Genomic DNA, 15,000 nt, shown 5'->3' on the forward strand with positions numbered 1-15,000 from the left:
CTATTTTGGATTTATTGAGCACAAAACAACTTTTCGCCTTTATTCTGTGTACTTTAGTTTTGTGATTTACGGATGAGCTCTACAGTGCCCCACCAATTACCGCTAGCAATCGTGATCTCGCTGGATCTTTGATCGATCCACCAAGTTCAGTTTAAAGACGTAGCGAGAGAGGAAAGCTAATTGCATCGATGCACTTGCGCCGTACCACGCAAAACCTGTCCTGCAACAATCACTACAACAGCGCGTGACTATGGTCGACGTAACTGGCCTCGATACGGCGGTGGCGCTCGGCCTAGATGATCCCTTACTCGGCCAGCGGTTAACATTGAGCTTCCGCAACATATGTTATCGGGGAAAGAGCAAAAATGGTAAACGGGGCAAGGACATCATCAAGAACGTATCGGGCAGATTCCAGCCCGGTCGATTGGTCGCCATCCTTGGCCCATCAGGTGCCGGTAAATCGTCGCTGATGGGCATTCTTTCCGGCATGAAGTAAGTACTGATCATGTACATGAGAAAACAAGTCCAAACAGCGATAGTTCACCTATCATATTGCAGACAAACCGGTGTCATCGGGACGATCGAGGTGAACGGTGCGGTGCTGGATCGCCGCCAATACCGGCAGCAGTGCGTCTACATTCCGCAGGATTTCATCCTGATCGAACATCTAACCGTGCTGGAGACGATGGACTATGCGGCGGAATTGAAGATGCCCTCGGCCAGTCGTTCGACGATGGTGCGCAAGAAGAAGGTGAACGATATACTGCAGGTGCTGGGACTGGACGGAAGCATGCACACGCTCGTGAAGAACCTGTCGGGTGGCGAGAAGAAACGGCTATCGATCGGGATCGAGATGGTTTGCAATCCACCGATCATACTGCTCGATGAACCGACCAGCGGATTGGACAGTGTGTCCGCGATGCAACTGATGAGCTACGCCAAGACGCTAGCGTCGGAGGGCCGCACCGTGGTCTGCGTTATTCATCAGCCTTCCTCCAGTTTATTCAATCTTTTCGACGAACTGTACCTGCTATCGGCCGGCATGTGCATCTATCATGGGGCGGTAGAGGAGATCGTTGGCGTATTCGCCGAAACTGGTTTCCACTGCCCAAAGTACTACAATCGAGCTGATTTCGGTAGGGGTAGGCACTTGGAGCGTAGCATGGAGCAATACCATAACCCAACGTCGCTTCTCTGCATTCCAGCGCTCGAAGTGGCGTCAAAGTCCGCGAAAGAGGTCGAATACTTGATGCTCAAGTACAGCAAGCAGCCGCTCACAGCCAGGAAGCATTCGCGTCAGGATAACAGCAGCGATGATCGCTCGAGCGGCGAAGTCTGCGAGGTGGACATTTGCATAAACCAATCGTCCGGTGAAGCGGGCCCGCGATACCAGATCTCACAATGGAAGCAGTTTCTAGTTTTGCTGCGTCGTTCGCTGCGTGTCACGTCGAGAGATTTTGTGAGTATTTTTTTTTTCGCTACCTCCCTAATATGCTAATGCTGCTCTAGTGTGTGACCTTCTGGTGACAGTTCTTTGCCCAGCTGCGTGTCATTGCGCACATTTTGGTTGGTTTTCTGCTCGGCATCGTGTTCTACCGGTGCGGTGAGGATGCTTCGCACGTGATGACGAACGGTGCCAGCCTGTTCTTCTTTCAACTCTTCATCTTCTTCGGCAACGCCATGCCCTGTGTCATCACCTGTAAGTCGTCGCGTACGGGGGTAGATTTCAATGCGATAACAGATACGCATCTTCCACAGTTCCACTCGAGGCACGCGTGTTTATACGTGAGCGGCTCAACAACTGGTATTCGCTGGAAGCCTACTACGTTTCGAAGATCTTCGCCGACCTTCCACTGCAGCTGGTCTGCCCGACACTGTTCATCGCGATCGCGTATTTTATGACGGGCCAACCGGCCGACTGGGAACGCTTCGGTATGGTGTGGCTGATCACGCTGCTACTGGGAATGTACGCCCAAACGGTCGGGCTTCTCTCGGGTGCCGCCTTCGACATCCAGATGGCAACGTTCTTCGTGCCCTGCTTCAGCATCCCTTCGATGCTGTTCTCGGGATTCTTCGTCAAATCCTTCGAGATGCCCGAATTCTTGCAGCCGGCCGTCTATACCTCCTTCTTCCGGTACAGCTTCCAGGGATCGCTCCAGGCGATCTACGCCTACAATCGGACCAACGTGCCGTGCACCGATATCGTGTGCTATTTTAACAAACCGACCAAGTTCTTAAAGTTCATGGACACCCCCGAGGAGGGCTACTGGAACAACGTGTCCATCGTGGTCGGTTTCATTGTGCTGTTCCAAATCGTTCTCTACATCGTACTGCGCCGTCGTTTGAAGATTTATCAATAAAGAAGGGGGGGGGGGGGGGGGGGGGTGCAATGAACCACTCAAAAAGCTGTATCAACACAGAATATACAGTTGGCTTCAATCTCCACCGGAGAACCTGAGAAAACACTGCTTTGAAAAACATCTCTCACCAGTGATGCCAATCTTGGCATCACTACAATTGGAATTCAAATCCAAAGCCTTCACCTCGTTCCCGAGCAAGGGGCGCGAGGCGGTCTTGCTGATTCGTTGCATAAAAAGCGATTGTGATTGTGAGTACATCGGGGCGATAATTGCGGTAAACCGGCGTAAAAACCGGACTTATGGCACACACATTCTTGCCCCTCAGCCGACCGACCACTTATGTGCACGATCACTACCCGGCTAACGCTCGCCATGATGGATGCACGCCAGTGCAGGTGCACCAGCGATAGCGATGATGTAATGCGTCCACGTGGATCGCGCTGCTAGAGCGTACAGTCGACTTAGGGCTGAGGAAACGTATAAATCGGAAAGGAGTTTGAACAAAGCTCATTTCACGACGACCACGACGACGACGGTAGCAACGATACTATATGAATGGAAAACCGAACTTTAATAATGGTGAGGCGAGGTGCTGTGGGGTTAGCAATTTTCCCCCGATTGCTAGTACCCCACCGACTCGAGTAGCACCGACGAATAGCAGCGGCAGTGTTGTATCGTGCGTCAAACAGTGATGAGTCGCGAGGAGATAGAACTGACGACGGCATTAGCGACCCCTACGACCCCGCTACTAGACTTTGTACCGTCAACGTTACGCTTCAGGAATGTCGTTTATCGAACCAACGGTAAGTCGGTGCTAGGGGTTCTCGGATCCTCAACGACCGTTCGTACGTTATCTACGATCGCTGCGTCCTTTTTTGCAGACAAGGACATACTGAGCAACATCTCAGGTCGCTTTCGGCACGGACGAATGGTAGCGCTGATGGGTCCGTCCGGTGCCGGTAAATCCTCCCTCCTGAATGTCCTCTCCGGTGCCCAGATGTTCGGTACACTCGGTACGGTCACCATCAACGGAGAACCGGTGGAGGAAAACGATCCACGCAGTGTGTACGTCGAACAGGAGTGCCCACTGTTGGTTTTCCTCACCGTCCACGAGACGATGCAGTTTGCGGTCAACATGAAGATGCCCCAGACTGCACCACCCTCCGTGAAGGTGGCCAAAACGAACGAAATCCTACAGATGGTGGGACTGTACGAGTCGCGGGCGACCCTGGTACGGAATCTGTCCGGTGGTGAGCAGCGCCGACTGGCCGTGGCCGTCGAGTTGATCCAGAACCCACCGATCATGCTACTGGACGAGCCGACCAGCGGACTGGACAGTGTATCGTCGGCGCAAGTCATCACGCATCTTAAATCGCTCGCCATGAGTGGCCGTACGATCGTGTGCACTATCCATCAGCCAGCATCGAGTCTGTTCCAGCTGTTCGATGATGTGTACCTGCTGCGACAGGGCCGCTGTTTGTACTCGGGCCCGGTAGACCACATGTTGGAACGGTTCGCCCAGGTCGGTCTCACGTGCCCCGAGTACTACAATCCGGCCGACTTTGCGCTCGAGGCCATCGCAAGCGATCACAGCGTGGCCCACCGGACCCTGTGCCATATGGTGGACGAGGAAATGCGTCAGATCAATGCGGCGGCACCGTCCAGTCCGACGACACTGAGTGCACAGCAGCATGCCAACAGGGGCGGTCGAGTGCGACGCTACCAGACCGCGTTCTACTATCAGCTGTACACGCTGATTAAACGATCCGTGCTGGCGTCGTTGCGCGATGAGTTCTTTCTGCAGATGCGCCTTGGTCTCCATCTGGCCCTGGGGCTGGTGTTCGGTGTGGTGCACTATGATGTCGGTTCCGATGCAATGAAAGTGTTCGCCAACATCGGTTGCTTCTTCCAGCTGTTTGCGCTCGTTTACTTCTCCAATGCGGTGGCAGTAGTGAACTGTAAGAGAAACACAATCGATCGTCCACTGTGTCGAAGTGCCGGCCAGATTCTCAAACGTTTCTATTTATTCCAGATGCGGACGAAGTGAGTGTGACCATTAAGGAGATCGCCAACAACTGGTATTCGCGGGATGCGTACTACCTCGCCAAGCTAGTGCACGATCTTCCGCTGCAACTGTTCTGCCCGTCGGTGCTGCTGCTCATCGTGTACTACCTCACGGGGCAACCGTTCGAGTGGTTCCGTCTCGGTATGCTGGTCGGCGTGTTTGCCGTGGGGGGTGTGATCGGCCAAAGTCTTGGCCTCATCGGGGGCATCTGTTTCAATGTGAAGATGCAAAACTTCTTCGTCGCCAATGCTTGCATTGTGCCGCTGCTGTTTTCCGGTTTTTTCGTTGATGCCAAAGATATGATCCCGTTTCTGCAGCCACTCAGTACGGTCTCCTTTTTTCGCTACCAGTTCCAGGGCGCTCTGCAAGCACTGTACGGGTACGGGAGGGATAACATAGCGTGCAGTGCGGTGTTCTGTCCGTTCAAAAAACCTTCCGCCGTGCTAGAGCACTTCAATGTCGATCCGCAGGGTTTTGGGGAGAGCATCGGGAAGGCACTCGCCATCCTCCTCGTCATGCAGGTGATTATTTACGTGGGGTTTGTGGTGCGCTTACGGCGAATAAAGTGAAGGCAAGTGTGGCTAACGCAAAACGGTTGGATGGTTTAAATTTGTACTAGCGATTACTAGCGCCATCAGATGATGCCCTCATGCTTATGTTGTGATGTTGCATACAGTCAGGCTTATTTGCCGTTTTATTTTAGTTTAGATTCATTTGGGGGGGTCCGTTATTACCATGAACCAGAAAAGATCAAACTAGAGCGCTGATGATCATGACCTATTCTAGCAACTGGAACGTGACGTCCTCAAGCATAGAACAAACCATTGCAATTATTGTTATCTTATCTGGTGTGACTGATTTGGCACAGGGTTTTCTTCTTCAGTTCACGTCTGGAAACTGTGCGGTACACATCGTGCTGTAATTTGTTGGTTAATAAGCGCCAATATAGTTTCAATGTGATTAAAATAGATTAATGATGCAATGAAATTGCGCAAAACTGTTTAGTGGTCCGTGGTAATGATTGATTAGTATCCTCGTTATCCACTGCCACAAAATCCGAAAATAAGATGCAGATTACACAGTTTGTACTGTCATTGCGGTGTTGTGGGTGCTAGAAAACCGGTCCTAAGTCGTCGTTTTACATCGTTCACAGCTGTAATTGTTTGTCTCGGTTGTATTCTACGCCAGATGCAATTTGCTGCCATTGTAGTGGCGGTTGCTTGTGATAGTCATAGCGAATAGTGTTCCAAACCGTCACGATCGAGATCGACGGCGACAGAACGTTCTGAATCCCGGACCTAACCTGATCTCTCGTGGAGAATACGTGGAGTGTCAGCGAAGTGAACAATAACCAGTACAGTGCGCTGGGGACCACATCGAACATCTAAAATGCAAGTATATATTGTTTTATTATCTTACGAGCCGATTACAGAAGGGCGATGACAATCGTCTAGACCGGTTACTTCATTTTTGCGATTATTTAGGTCACAGGTCGCTCAGGAAGACGGTGACAACAAACATTATATTGACATTGCATAAAGCGGTCGTTATCGCCCTACCGAAATTGACCCAGAAATTTCTGTTCGTACTTTCCCTTACCCACCGCACTGTGCAAATTGTGATGCTAAATAGCGTGGTGATAATGATTCGCTTGGTGCAAACCGAATATGGAACATCTAACGTAAGCAATAAATTTCCGAAGCATAGGCAGAAACATAACTTGCATGGTTTACACCAAAGATTGAGCAAATTGCAAAGATGGGCAGATCATAACTAGACTAGGCAGATTCGTTTTCTCGAATTACAACAATTTGAGTTACAAATAACTTCAATTATACCAAAATAGAATAATCCAACTCTTAGCAACAAGGAACAAATTTTTATTAGAAGAATATGCCATGCTTGCAGTCGCCATGCTATGCGCCATTGCAATCATCATTATCTTATCGCAAGCAACCCCATTTCGTTCAGCTTCTTTCATCAGTACATTTTTGGAAACCACGGGGTAAACATGAGAGATTAATGAGAAGATGAAAATGTTATGTTATAAAATTAGGTAAATATGATTTTAATTTCGTAAAACCAAGAAGCGGTACGTACCAATGTTACAAGAGAGTTCCCATAATTGCAGAAGTGTAGCGTACAGCTGTAGGTGACATAATAATTGTTATCAAAAATCTTCTTATCAATTATGAGGAGATTCGCTTTGTGGGATCGTTATAACATCGAACCAAAAAAGAACAAACCGCTCTTGTTCGAAGAACTGCATCGTAACGGTGGCCTTGACTTCCGCAAGCGTGCAGTGCAGTCGACCATTGCGAATATAATTATCTTATCTCAAATAGTCCATTTCGTGCAGGGGTTTTCATCAGTTCAGTTCACGTCTGGAAGCCGAGTGGTAAACAGTGGTAGTGTTTTAGAAATCTGCACATCGATTCAAAGTGATAATAAAATAATCATACAATTTAAGAGATAGATTTTACCGTTCCTACACCACAACCAACATTCGCTAATGAAACACTTGGCGGTTCCGTAAAAACCGGTTAAAATTAAGCTTCTTTTTTCTTTTTTTTTGCGTCATGCTAGCTCCAAAATAACGTTTGGATTCGCTAGGAGTGCCGGAACACAATTAAGCCGGTTTCTATGTGGTCAAAATTACGCAGAGTGCCACATTGGCATCGACTCTGTAGGATGCACAAGAAGGCACGCCAGCAAAACACAACCGTGTCGATCACTTTGCAAGTCATCGTGTGTGGATGCTTCACGCAATCGTTTCTTCCCTACTTTATACGATCAGTGTGTTTGGGCCATTAGAGAGAGCGAGTGAGTGTATTGGCGAGTAAGCGAAGTGCGAGCTGCAAATTAAGTTCGTAGGTCACGTTGTCAAGGAGTTCGTTTGTTTGAGTTTCGCGCAGGTTAAGAGCCGCGGAGGCAAACTGAGAGAGTCCCAGTCTTATAGGAGAAACGGAGCGGGTTACGAAACCAAAAACCTTGGCTTCCCCAAGAGTGTAGTCGAACATTGCGGCCCCTCTTTGGTTGGGGTCTATTTTCAGTACACCTTTGGAAACCGAGTGCGAAACATCTAACTGTATTTTGTTGGTTAACTGCGCGAGCGATTCGATCGTTTCAATGTAGTAGAAGATTAATTATACAATGCATTCTCCAAGTTGACAAAGCACGTGGCGGTGCTTAATGAGTTGCAATAAAACGCGGAAGTAAAACGCCGATGCTCAAAGTGCACCTTTAAGTAAGTGGTGTTAGCAAGAGAATCGAAATACGTGAATCAGCGTAACTGGCTCTAAAACACGGTGGAATAAATGTGCTTACGGCAATCTGTTGATCTGATGCTACAACGCATTCACTGTCAAAATAATGCTTACTTTTCCTCCTTGGCCCATAACATAGTGTCAATCGTGATCCTCGACAATGTCGGAGAACGTGGAGATAACAATTCCTCTCGTAAAAAACGAGACGAATCTGGTTTTCCAAAACATCTGCTACAGCATCGGGCAGCGAAAGAAAGAGAAACATCTGCTGAAACACATCTCCGGGAAATTTCGCGCTGGTCGTCTCACCGCCATTCTTGGACCGTCTGGTGCCGGTAAAACGACGCTTTTGAATGTGCTCAGTGGCTTCAAGTGAGTGTAGATCGGTGTGAGTGTGAGATCAAATTGTAGATGTGATGTTTTGATTTGCTTCGGTTTCTTCTCCATTCCTCAGAACCCAGGGTGTTAGTGGTAACATTGTGATCAACAATGAAATCATCGATCGACAACGCTATCGTCAACTGGTCGCATATACTGCGCAAGATGTGGCTCTGCTGCCCAACATAACGCCTCGTGAAAGTCTCCACTATGCAGCGGATTTGAAACTGCCCAAGAAAATCGGCGATCAAAAGAAGATCACTATCGTCAACGATGTGATCGCGGTGCTAGGATTGCAAAAATGCGCCGATACTCAAGCTCAAATGCTTTCGGGAGGCGAGAAGAAGCGTCTCTCGATCGGTATGGAGCTTGTTTCCAATCCGCAGATAATGTTCTTCGATGAACCGACAAGCGGACTCGATAGTGTAGCCTCCTATCAAGTGATTTCCTACATGAAAGATCTGGCACTACAAGGCCGATGCGTAGTGAGTGTCATTCATCAGCCCAGTTCCGAGTTGCTAGAGCTGTTCGACGATATCTACGTAGTCGTTGATGGGCGATGTTTGTACCAAGGATCGTTGGATAATTTAATAACAACGTTCGCAGAAGCCGGCTTTCAATGTCCACCCTACTACAATCGCGCCGATTTTGGTAGGTGAACGATCGTACTGGAGTGATTGATTGTGACGATTTAGCCTGCGTGTACTTTTAGTGTTGAAAATTGCATCCAAATACGACCAGCAGAATGTGAAGATTGAAGAGATGATAACCGCATCGGAGAAATTGATCTACACGGAAATGGACCACCGTAAGAGCCGATCTGCTACGGCTAACTCGTTTCTGGTTGATGGTGATCATGGTCCTCAGTTTCCCATCAGCTGGTGGGACCAGTTCTGCATTCTGACCCGTCGCACAACGCTCGGAACGATCCGTAATCCTGCTCTGATGTGGTTACGATTGTTTGGACACATATTGATTGGATTTATCATAGGATTCGTGTTCAGCAACGTGGGAGCCGATGCATCAAAGGTTCTTTCGAACATTTCATTCCTGATTCTGATCTTGATGTTCATCATCTTCGCCAACGCAATGACCGTGGTTCTTACCTGTAAGTTAGAAATGGAGTGAATCAATTGAAAGCGAAACCTACTCATTCTTTATTTTCATTTTAAGTTCCGCTGGAAATGGTGGTCTTCATACGGGAGCATAAAAGCAACTACTATTCCGTCTCGGCGTACTACTTCTCGAAGCTCGTCGCTGACTTCCCGTGGATGATAGCGGGCGTAACAGCGTACCATCTGATAGTGTATTATCTGAGCGGCCAGCTGCTCGAAACCGATCGTATCATCATGTTCTGGGGCATTTGTGCACTCTTTGGATGGCTGTCTCAATTGTACGGCCTCATCGCTGGCTGCATCTTTTCTATCGAACTCAGTCCGGTCATCGTGCCGGTTTCGATGCTTCCGGCACTACTGTTTTCTGGATTCTTCATTCGATACAACGAGTTGACGGATGTTTTCAAACCCCTCCCGATGATCAGCTATTTTCGGTACGGATTCGAAGGACTAGTGCAGGCAACGTACGGTCACAATCGGACGGAGCTCGGTTGCGCGGAGATCTTTTGCTACTACCGGAAGACGAGCAAAGTACTGGAAGCATTGCACATGGTACCGGACCGGTATTGGTCCGATGTGCTTGGGTTGTCTATCTGGATTGTTTTTCTGCATGTGGTGCTGTATTGCAGTCTGCGGTTCAGGCTTCGCTGGACCCGCTGAATGATATCTTACAACATAACAGCTGGGGCAACTCACCACACATAACGGACCCTTTTTTATATTTATATGTCTTTTTTTTTTAACATACGACTCGTCAGTCCTTAATAATGTAAAAAAAGAATTTTCGAACATTGCATAATACATGACTGGTGTATTCCATGGGGGTCCATGAAATAAAGATTAAAATGTAACATATCTTGTAGTGTTGTATCCGTTCAATCAACTGGACTACTTCCATATGAATCCGTCCGATGATGTGGAGAGCATTGGCAAAGCACTCTTCATCCTACTCCTCATCCAGGTGATCATTTTCCTGGGTTTATGATGGCTTGCCAGGCATGGTAACGACATATCGCATAACGGTTGGGATGTTTGAATTGCTTGTTTATTATCGCCAACAGATGATGCTCACATCGATAAAGAGGGCCATGTTGTGGTGCTGCATACACTGAGGCACAAATAAAACCCCAGCAACATAAGTGGATAAGCAAAAGCGATGCGCTAGAGAAACAGTATTTTTTACGTTTGTAAGATTACTTTTAGTTAAACATTAATACCTTTTAATTTGTTTTACTATTTCTCGAAGAGATAAATAAATTCAAATGATAAATTACTGGCCAGACCAAGGAAAGTCCGCATGTTGGACTCCGTTTTCACCGCATTCATCATGTCGTGCCTTTGATGCTCTTCGTTGGAGCACTTCGCTTTGAACGTATAGCGTGCATCAGACAGCTTTCACTTTACGTTGCCATGGCGACGAAGCCACGATATGCGCTGCACTTCACTTGGAACGGGGTTAGTAGGGATTTTGCCGGGGGCTCAACGATCGCGGTCAACGATCGGTTCCGGGCTGAACGTAACACGCTTCCCAAAAGATGCTCTCTTCGTTGATCAAACACTGTCTTACGCTCTCTTTCTCTCCCTCTTTCTCTCTCTGTTACAGCTTTTGTTTGTAAACGAATTTTAACGAAGCTTAATTGAACGAGGACTACTAGGCCGTCATGCGTTTGCACTACCATATCTGTAGCGCTCTCTATCTTCGAACTCACTGTCGACTACACGGGAACAGAAAGAAGCTCATGCTCCGGCCGGACGATGCACACATGCCGCGGTTTATTCACGAACCAGCCGCAGAGATTGGCGGACGGAATCGACACTCGCTGAAGTGGCTTCCCGATTCGAACGAAACTCAGCAAACAGTTCTTATCGCGGCAACTGATTGCGCGCATTGCTGTGGTAGTGAGTGGCCAACAGATGTGACCACCAACACGCAGTGGCCTTAGCCCTGTGCCAAGTAGTCCCGGTTGGTGTTAAATCCGGCTAACGTCTATCATTCGAAGGGAGTCGTACTACATCGCTACCAGCATAAAAAAACCCTAGGTAAGATGGACCGTGTTTGGTTCCAGAACGAAGTGCCATTCTGCTGCTCTACCAACCCGTTGTGCGACGTGAGCTGTGTACCAGATGTTCCGCCAAATGTGACAAAGCGGATTGAACGCGTTTGCAGCGTACAAACGTCTGCTGGCCAATTAGCCAAGACCTTGTGTGTGACCTGCGAGTGTGATCGGTATCGTAAACGACCTTCTGGAGCGAGAAAGTGTTGTGGCTAGCGCGTGGTGTCAAGCAATTGCGTTGTTGATTGAATGTAATATCGACCAGTGGTCGGTCGATCACTTTCACGGTATTTACTGTGGCTGTAGTACCAGTGCATGATCATTGCGTGATGAGGCTTTTGTTGCTTATGTTATGTTGATGCCGCCCAACGTGAAGATCAGCCTGGAAGGCCGAAGGTCCGGGATAAGGACCGAACCTTGGCACTGTCCATTATCAGTCCGTGAGCACGATTACCGCCTCCGACCTATGGAATCTATTTTTGAGAATATTTTTTTTGGCCGAAAACTCTTAGACACGCGTGGATTACATTAAGCCTCATATTCGCGCAATAGTCGCACCGGGAGTGATTGTGAAGAGGAAACCAGCGGGCACAGAGATAGGCTAGGATGATAAGTGTAGAACCTACAATCGTTTGTTTCCGTGTTTCAATGTTATCGGCGTGCTGGGGCCGGCCGGTGGCTTGTGATAAGAGTCAATAATGCACTCAACCGAAGCGAAAACCCTTTGGATAGGGTGACCAGATTCACTGGGAACCATATTAACTGCTTGAATGATCTTTGGTGTCACCTTTTAGCTCGCGATCGTTGCATCATGGGAACCGATACGGCGATACCGATCGAGCCGAGTAAAATATTACCAATCACCGCAACAACGCTATCCTTTGAGGATATCTCATTTCAAGTGCGTTCGGAAGATGGCAAAGAGAAGCACTTGCTCCATGGCATATCGGGAACGTTCCGGTCTGGTCGTCTGACGGGTATCCTGGGACCCTCTGGAGCTGGTAAATCGTCGCTGCTCAACATACTGAGTGGTTTTAAGTAAGTTAGTTGCAGTCACCGGTATGCATTCCAATCGTAATATATGGTTCCATTCACAGAACAAACAACGTCACCGGCAGAATACTGGTCGATGGAACGCCAATCAATCGGAGAAAGTATCGCCGAGAGGTATCTTATACGCCGCAGGATGTTAGTCTTCTCGGTAATCTCACCGTGACCGAGAGCCTAGAGTTTGCCGCCGATCTTAAGCTACCACGAAGCGTTACGAAGCGGCAACAGTCCACCATGATCGTGGACGTGCTTCAGCTGCTGGGACTGTCCAAGTGTGCCCACAATCCGGTCGCCAATCTGTCCGGTGGTGAAAAGAAGCGTCTCTCGATCGGGCTGGAGTTGATTTCCAACCCCAAGGTCATGTTCTTCGATGAGCCCACCAGTGGGCTCGATATTATCGCGGCCATGCAGGTTGTAGCGCATCTGAAGGATCTGGCGGCTAGCGGACGGTGTGTGGTTTGCGTAATCCATCAGCCAAGCTCGAGCATTCTGCAGATGTTCGACGATCTGCTCGTCCTATCCGAGGGACACTGTCTTTACCAGGGTCCGCTGGATGAGCTGGTCGATACGTTCAAGGGATGTGGGTTCGAGTGTCCCAACTACTACAATCGCGCCGATTTTGCACTAGAGATCGCAAGCCTGAAGCATGAGGGCAATCTGCTGCAGCTACGAGAGCGTGCCAAACGGACACCGGCCACACCGGTGCTTGCGCTGGAAAGGGAAGCCGTTCCGAACGAGACATTGCATTGTAAAGAAAAGGAGGCAATGCTCGTGAAGGGAGCTGATCAAGTTGCGGTGGAAGCAGCACCCGATCGACAGTATCCGTCCTCCGAGTGGTCACAGTTTGTGACGCTGACACGCCGCACCATGCTCTGTACCTTCCGCGATATGCAGCTCACCAAGATGCGCCTGTTCGCTCACCTGTTCGTCGGTATCCTGATAGCGATCGTGTTCTACGACGTGGGCAACGATGGCTCCAAGGTGTTTAGCAATGCGTCCTGTCTGTTTTTCTTCCTCATATTTGTCTTCTTTGCGAACGCGATGCCACTCGTCATGACATGTAAGGGTAGAGCTGTTGCGATTTCGATCATTTCGGTTCATTACATTCTTCATTTACAGTTCCACTAGAAACGTCCGTTTTTCTGCGCGAAAGAATGAACAACTGGTACTCACTGAGGGCTTACTACTTCTCCAAGCTTGTGGCAGACTTCCCTTTTTTGGTAACGTACAGCCGACGGTTTATGCTGTCAGACATTCTAATTTAACTTGTTTGTAACTCCTCTCTTCTGCAGATCTTGGGACCAACGGTTTTTCTAGCCACGGCGTACTACCTAACAGCGCAACCGATGGAGTGCGATCGCATCTTGATGCTGTGGAGCATCTGCATCTTTACCAGCTGGATCGCCCAGATGTCCGGCATGCTGGCCGGCAGTGCCTTGCCGATCGAGCTGGGCGTCTTCTGTGTACCCTGCTCCGTCATTCCAATGCTGGTGTTTTGTGGGTTTTTCGTGCGGTTCAGCCAGATGTTCGACTTCCTCAAACCGTTCACGTACTTCGCTTACTTCCGGTACAGCTTCGAGGGTTCGATGCAGGCGATCTATGGCTTTGAGCGCGAAAATTTGCCCTGCACCGGTGACTTTTGCTACTTCAGCAAGGTGGCCAAGCTGCTGGAGAACTTCGACATGCTGGAGAACACGTTCGTGATGGATGTGTGTGGGCTGCTGGTCTGGATACTGGCCCTCCATGTGGCACTGTACGTGAGTCTGGTGTGGCGAATGAAGCGGACGCGATGATTGCCTTCCTCAGTGTGACCGTGCATGTGACCGGTCAAACCGGGCAGACACTAGCACTGTGTATTAATAAGCATTTGCATTTTAAAACAGCGAACTCGCGGGGAATCGAGACAGTGTTGTTTTATTTTTAATATTCCAAATCATATTAGAAGTGATTTCGAACCTGGTTTATACAAAATAAATGTAAAACACACTCGAGTGTGTTTTGAAAACCACTACTAGCGTGTCATTGATTATTCAATAAAGATGTCAACCGCTCAAAAGGACTGTTTGCTTTCGACAAACAGCAGCTCGCTGCAGATCGCTATTTGTCTATTTGTACGTTTGCTCCATGATCATCATCATCATCACCCTCTATGTGGTCACCATTTCACATACAACTCCACCGGTTTTTGTGCCCCACTCCCGAACAATTCACTGCTGAGCTATTCTATGTGAAGATCACGAGAAACGATCGTTTCTATGCTGCTTACGAGATCGGATTTCATCGCTTACAGTGATCGCGCTGCTCCGAAAACAAAGCGAACAAAAGACGGTCGAGCCCCTTTCCTCAGATGACAACCGAAAATGAGATAAGGGATCGGCGGTTTTGGATGAATCATACGACGGACGCGATGCTGCTGCCGCTGCGCCTGCTGATCGACCACGTGCAAACCACAAAAGGGCGCGCGCCCATGTGTTTGTGCGATCGAGCGATCGTATGGGGATGTATGTAGGTGCGAGTTCTTAAACCGAGTGTCTAGTTTCAGAACAGAACTCGAGAATAAAAAATAAAAAAAACAAACCACCCTCCGACACATACACGGGACGACGCGGTACGATGGAGCGCATTGGTTCTGAGCCGCGCTGATCGTCGATCCACGCGCTGTCTCCATTGTCCCGTTCGAGGCGTGCCGTCCGACGTTGGCTCTCTCTGCTC

The 15,000-nt window shown here is 48.7% G+C and overlaps 4 protein-coding genes across 10 annotated transcripts in view; all 4 read left to right on the forward strand.

Annotated features, from left to right (window-relative positions):
- The window catches only part of LOC126581411 (ATP-binding cassette sub-family G member 4-like), a 2,584-nt gene extending 224 nt beyond the window's left edge, over nucleotides 1-2,360 (forward strand). The window contains exons 2-6 of one of the 2 annotated variants that reach the window (XM_050245036.1): nucleotides 58-492; nucleotides 559-1,136; nucleotides 1,206-1,459; nucleotides 1,531-1,699; nucleotides 1,759-2,360. In XM_050245036.1, coding sequence (XP_050100993.1) covers nucleotides 251-492; nucleotides 559-1,136; nucleotides 1,206-1,459; nucleotides 1,531-1,699; nucleotides 1,759-2,360 — 1,845 coding nt within the window. In that variant the 5' untranslated portion in view covers nucleotides 58-250. Of the gene's footprint in view, nucleotides 493-558; nucleotides 1,137-1,205; nucleotides 1,460-1,530; nucleotides 1,700-1,758 lie in introns of both variants that reach the window. The other variant, XM_050245035.1, reaches the window with a different exon arrangement.
- Nucleotides 2,361-3,046: 686 nt separating this feature from the next.
- LOC126581415 (ATP-binding cassette sub-family G member 4-like) lies at nucleotides 3,047-5,324 on the forward strand. Its single transcript, XM_050245043.1, has 3 exons — nucleotides 3,047-3,163; nucleotides 3,242-4,318; nucleotides 4,393-5,324. Exons 1-3 carry the CDS (start codon nucleotides 3,052-3,054, stop codon nucleotides 4,992-4,994), a joined length of 1,791 nt encoding a protein of 596 aa, XP_050101000.1. The 5' UTR covers nucleotides 3,047-3,051; the 3' UTR covers nucleotides 4,995-5,324.
- A 410-nt stretch (nucleotides 5,325-5,734) lies between these two features.
- LOC126581416 (ATP-binding cassette sub-family G member 1-like) overlaps nucleotides 5,735-15,000 on the forward strand; it is a 16,666-nt gene continuing 7,400 nt past the window's right edge. Inside the window, exons 1-5 of one of the 4 annotated variants that reach the window (XM_050245048.1) lie at nucleotides 7,323-7,672; nucleotides 7,831-8,063; nucleotides 8,146-8,720; nucleotides 8,782-9,177; nucleotides 9,243-9,992. In XM_050245048.1, coding sequence (XP_050101005.1) covers nucleotides 7,852-8,063; nucleotides 8,146-8,720; nucleotides 8,782-9,177; nucleotides 9,243-9,844 — 1,785 coding nt within the window. In that variant the 5' untranslated portion in view covers nucleotides 7,323-7,672; nucleotides 7,831-7,851 and the 3' untranslated portion in view covers nucleotides 9,845-9,992. Of the gene's footprint in view, nucleotides 5,821-7,322; nucleotides 7,673-7,830; nucleotides 8,064-8,145; nucleotides 8,721-8,781; nucleotides 9,178-9,242; nucleotides 9,993-15,000 lie in introns of those variants that run through there. The other 3 variants (XM_050245046.1, XM_050245047.1, XM_050245045.1) reach the window with 3 other exon arrangements.
- LOC126581413 (ATP-binding cassette sub-family G member 4-like) lies at nucleotides 10,982-14,296 on the forward strand. Of its 3 annotated transcripts, none has more exons than XM_050245037.1 (5): nucleotides 10,982-11,224; nucleotides 12,033-12,276; nucleotides 12,336-13,348; nucleotides 13,408-13,508; nucleotides 13,581-14,296. In XM_050245037.1, exons 2-5 carry the CDS (start codon nucleotides 12,050-12,052, stop codon nucleotides 14,079-14,081), a joined length of 1,842 nt encoding a protein of 613 aa, XP_050100994.1. In that variant the 5' UTR covers nucleotides 10,982-11,224; nucleotides 12,033-12,049; the 3' UTR covers nucleotides 14,082-14,296. The 3 variants fall into 3 exon arrangements, with proteins under 3 accessions (XP_050100994.1, XP_050100995.1, XP_050100996.1); XM_050245038.1 differs by lacking the exon at nucleotides 10,982-11,224 and adding an exon at nucleotides 11,310-11,411; XM_050245039.1 differs by lacking the exon at nucleotides 10,982-11,224 and adding an exon at nucleotides 11,502-11,525.

The sequence above is a fragment of the Anopheles aquasalis genome, chromosome 2 (assembly GCF_943734665.1).
Source record: "Anopheles aquasalis chromosome 2, idAnoAquaMG_Q_19, whole genome shotgun sequence".
Taxonomy (NCBI): Eukaryota; Metazoa; Arthropoda; class Insecta; order Diptera; family Culicidae; genus Anopheles; species Anopheles aquasalis.

Bases quoted from the DNA above. Each gene is read 5' to 3' on its own strand.
- LOC126581415 (XM_050245043.1), top strand. From the start codon at position 3,052: ATGAGTCGCGAGGAGATAGAACTGACGACGGCATTAGCGACCCCTACG. The intron at 3,164-3,241 runs GTAAGTCGGTGC...CCTTTTTTGCAG, and splicing joins TGTCGTTTATCGAACCAACG to ACAAGGACATACTGAGCAAC. The intron at 4,319-4,392 runs GTAAGAGAAACA...TATTTATTCCAG, and splicing joins TGCGGTGGCAGTAGTGAACT to ATGCGGACGAAGTGAGTGTG.
- LOC126581413 (XM_050245037.1), top strand. From the start codon at position 12,050: ATGGGAACCGATACGGCGATACCGATCGAGCCGAGTAAAATATTACCA. The intron at 12,277-12,335 runs GTAAGTTAGTTG...TTCCATTCACAG, and splicing joins AACATACTGAGTGGTTTTAA to AACAAACAACGTCACCGGCA. The intron at 13,509-13,580 runs GTAACGTACAGC...TCTCTTCTGCAG, and splicing joins TGGCAGACTTCCCTTTTTTG to ATCTTGGGACCAACGGTTTT.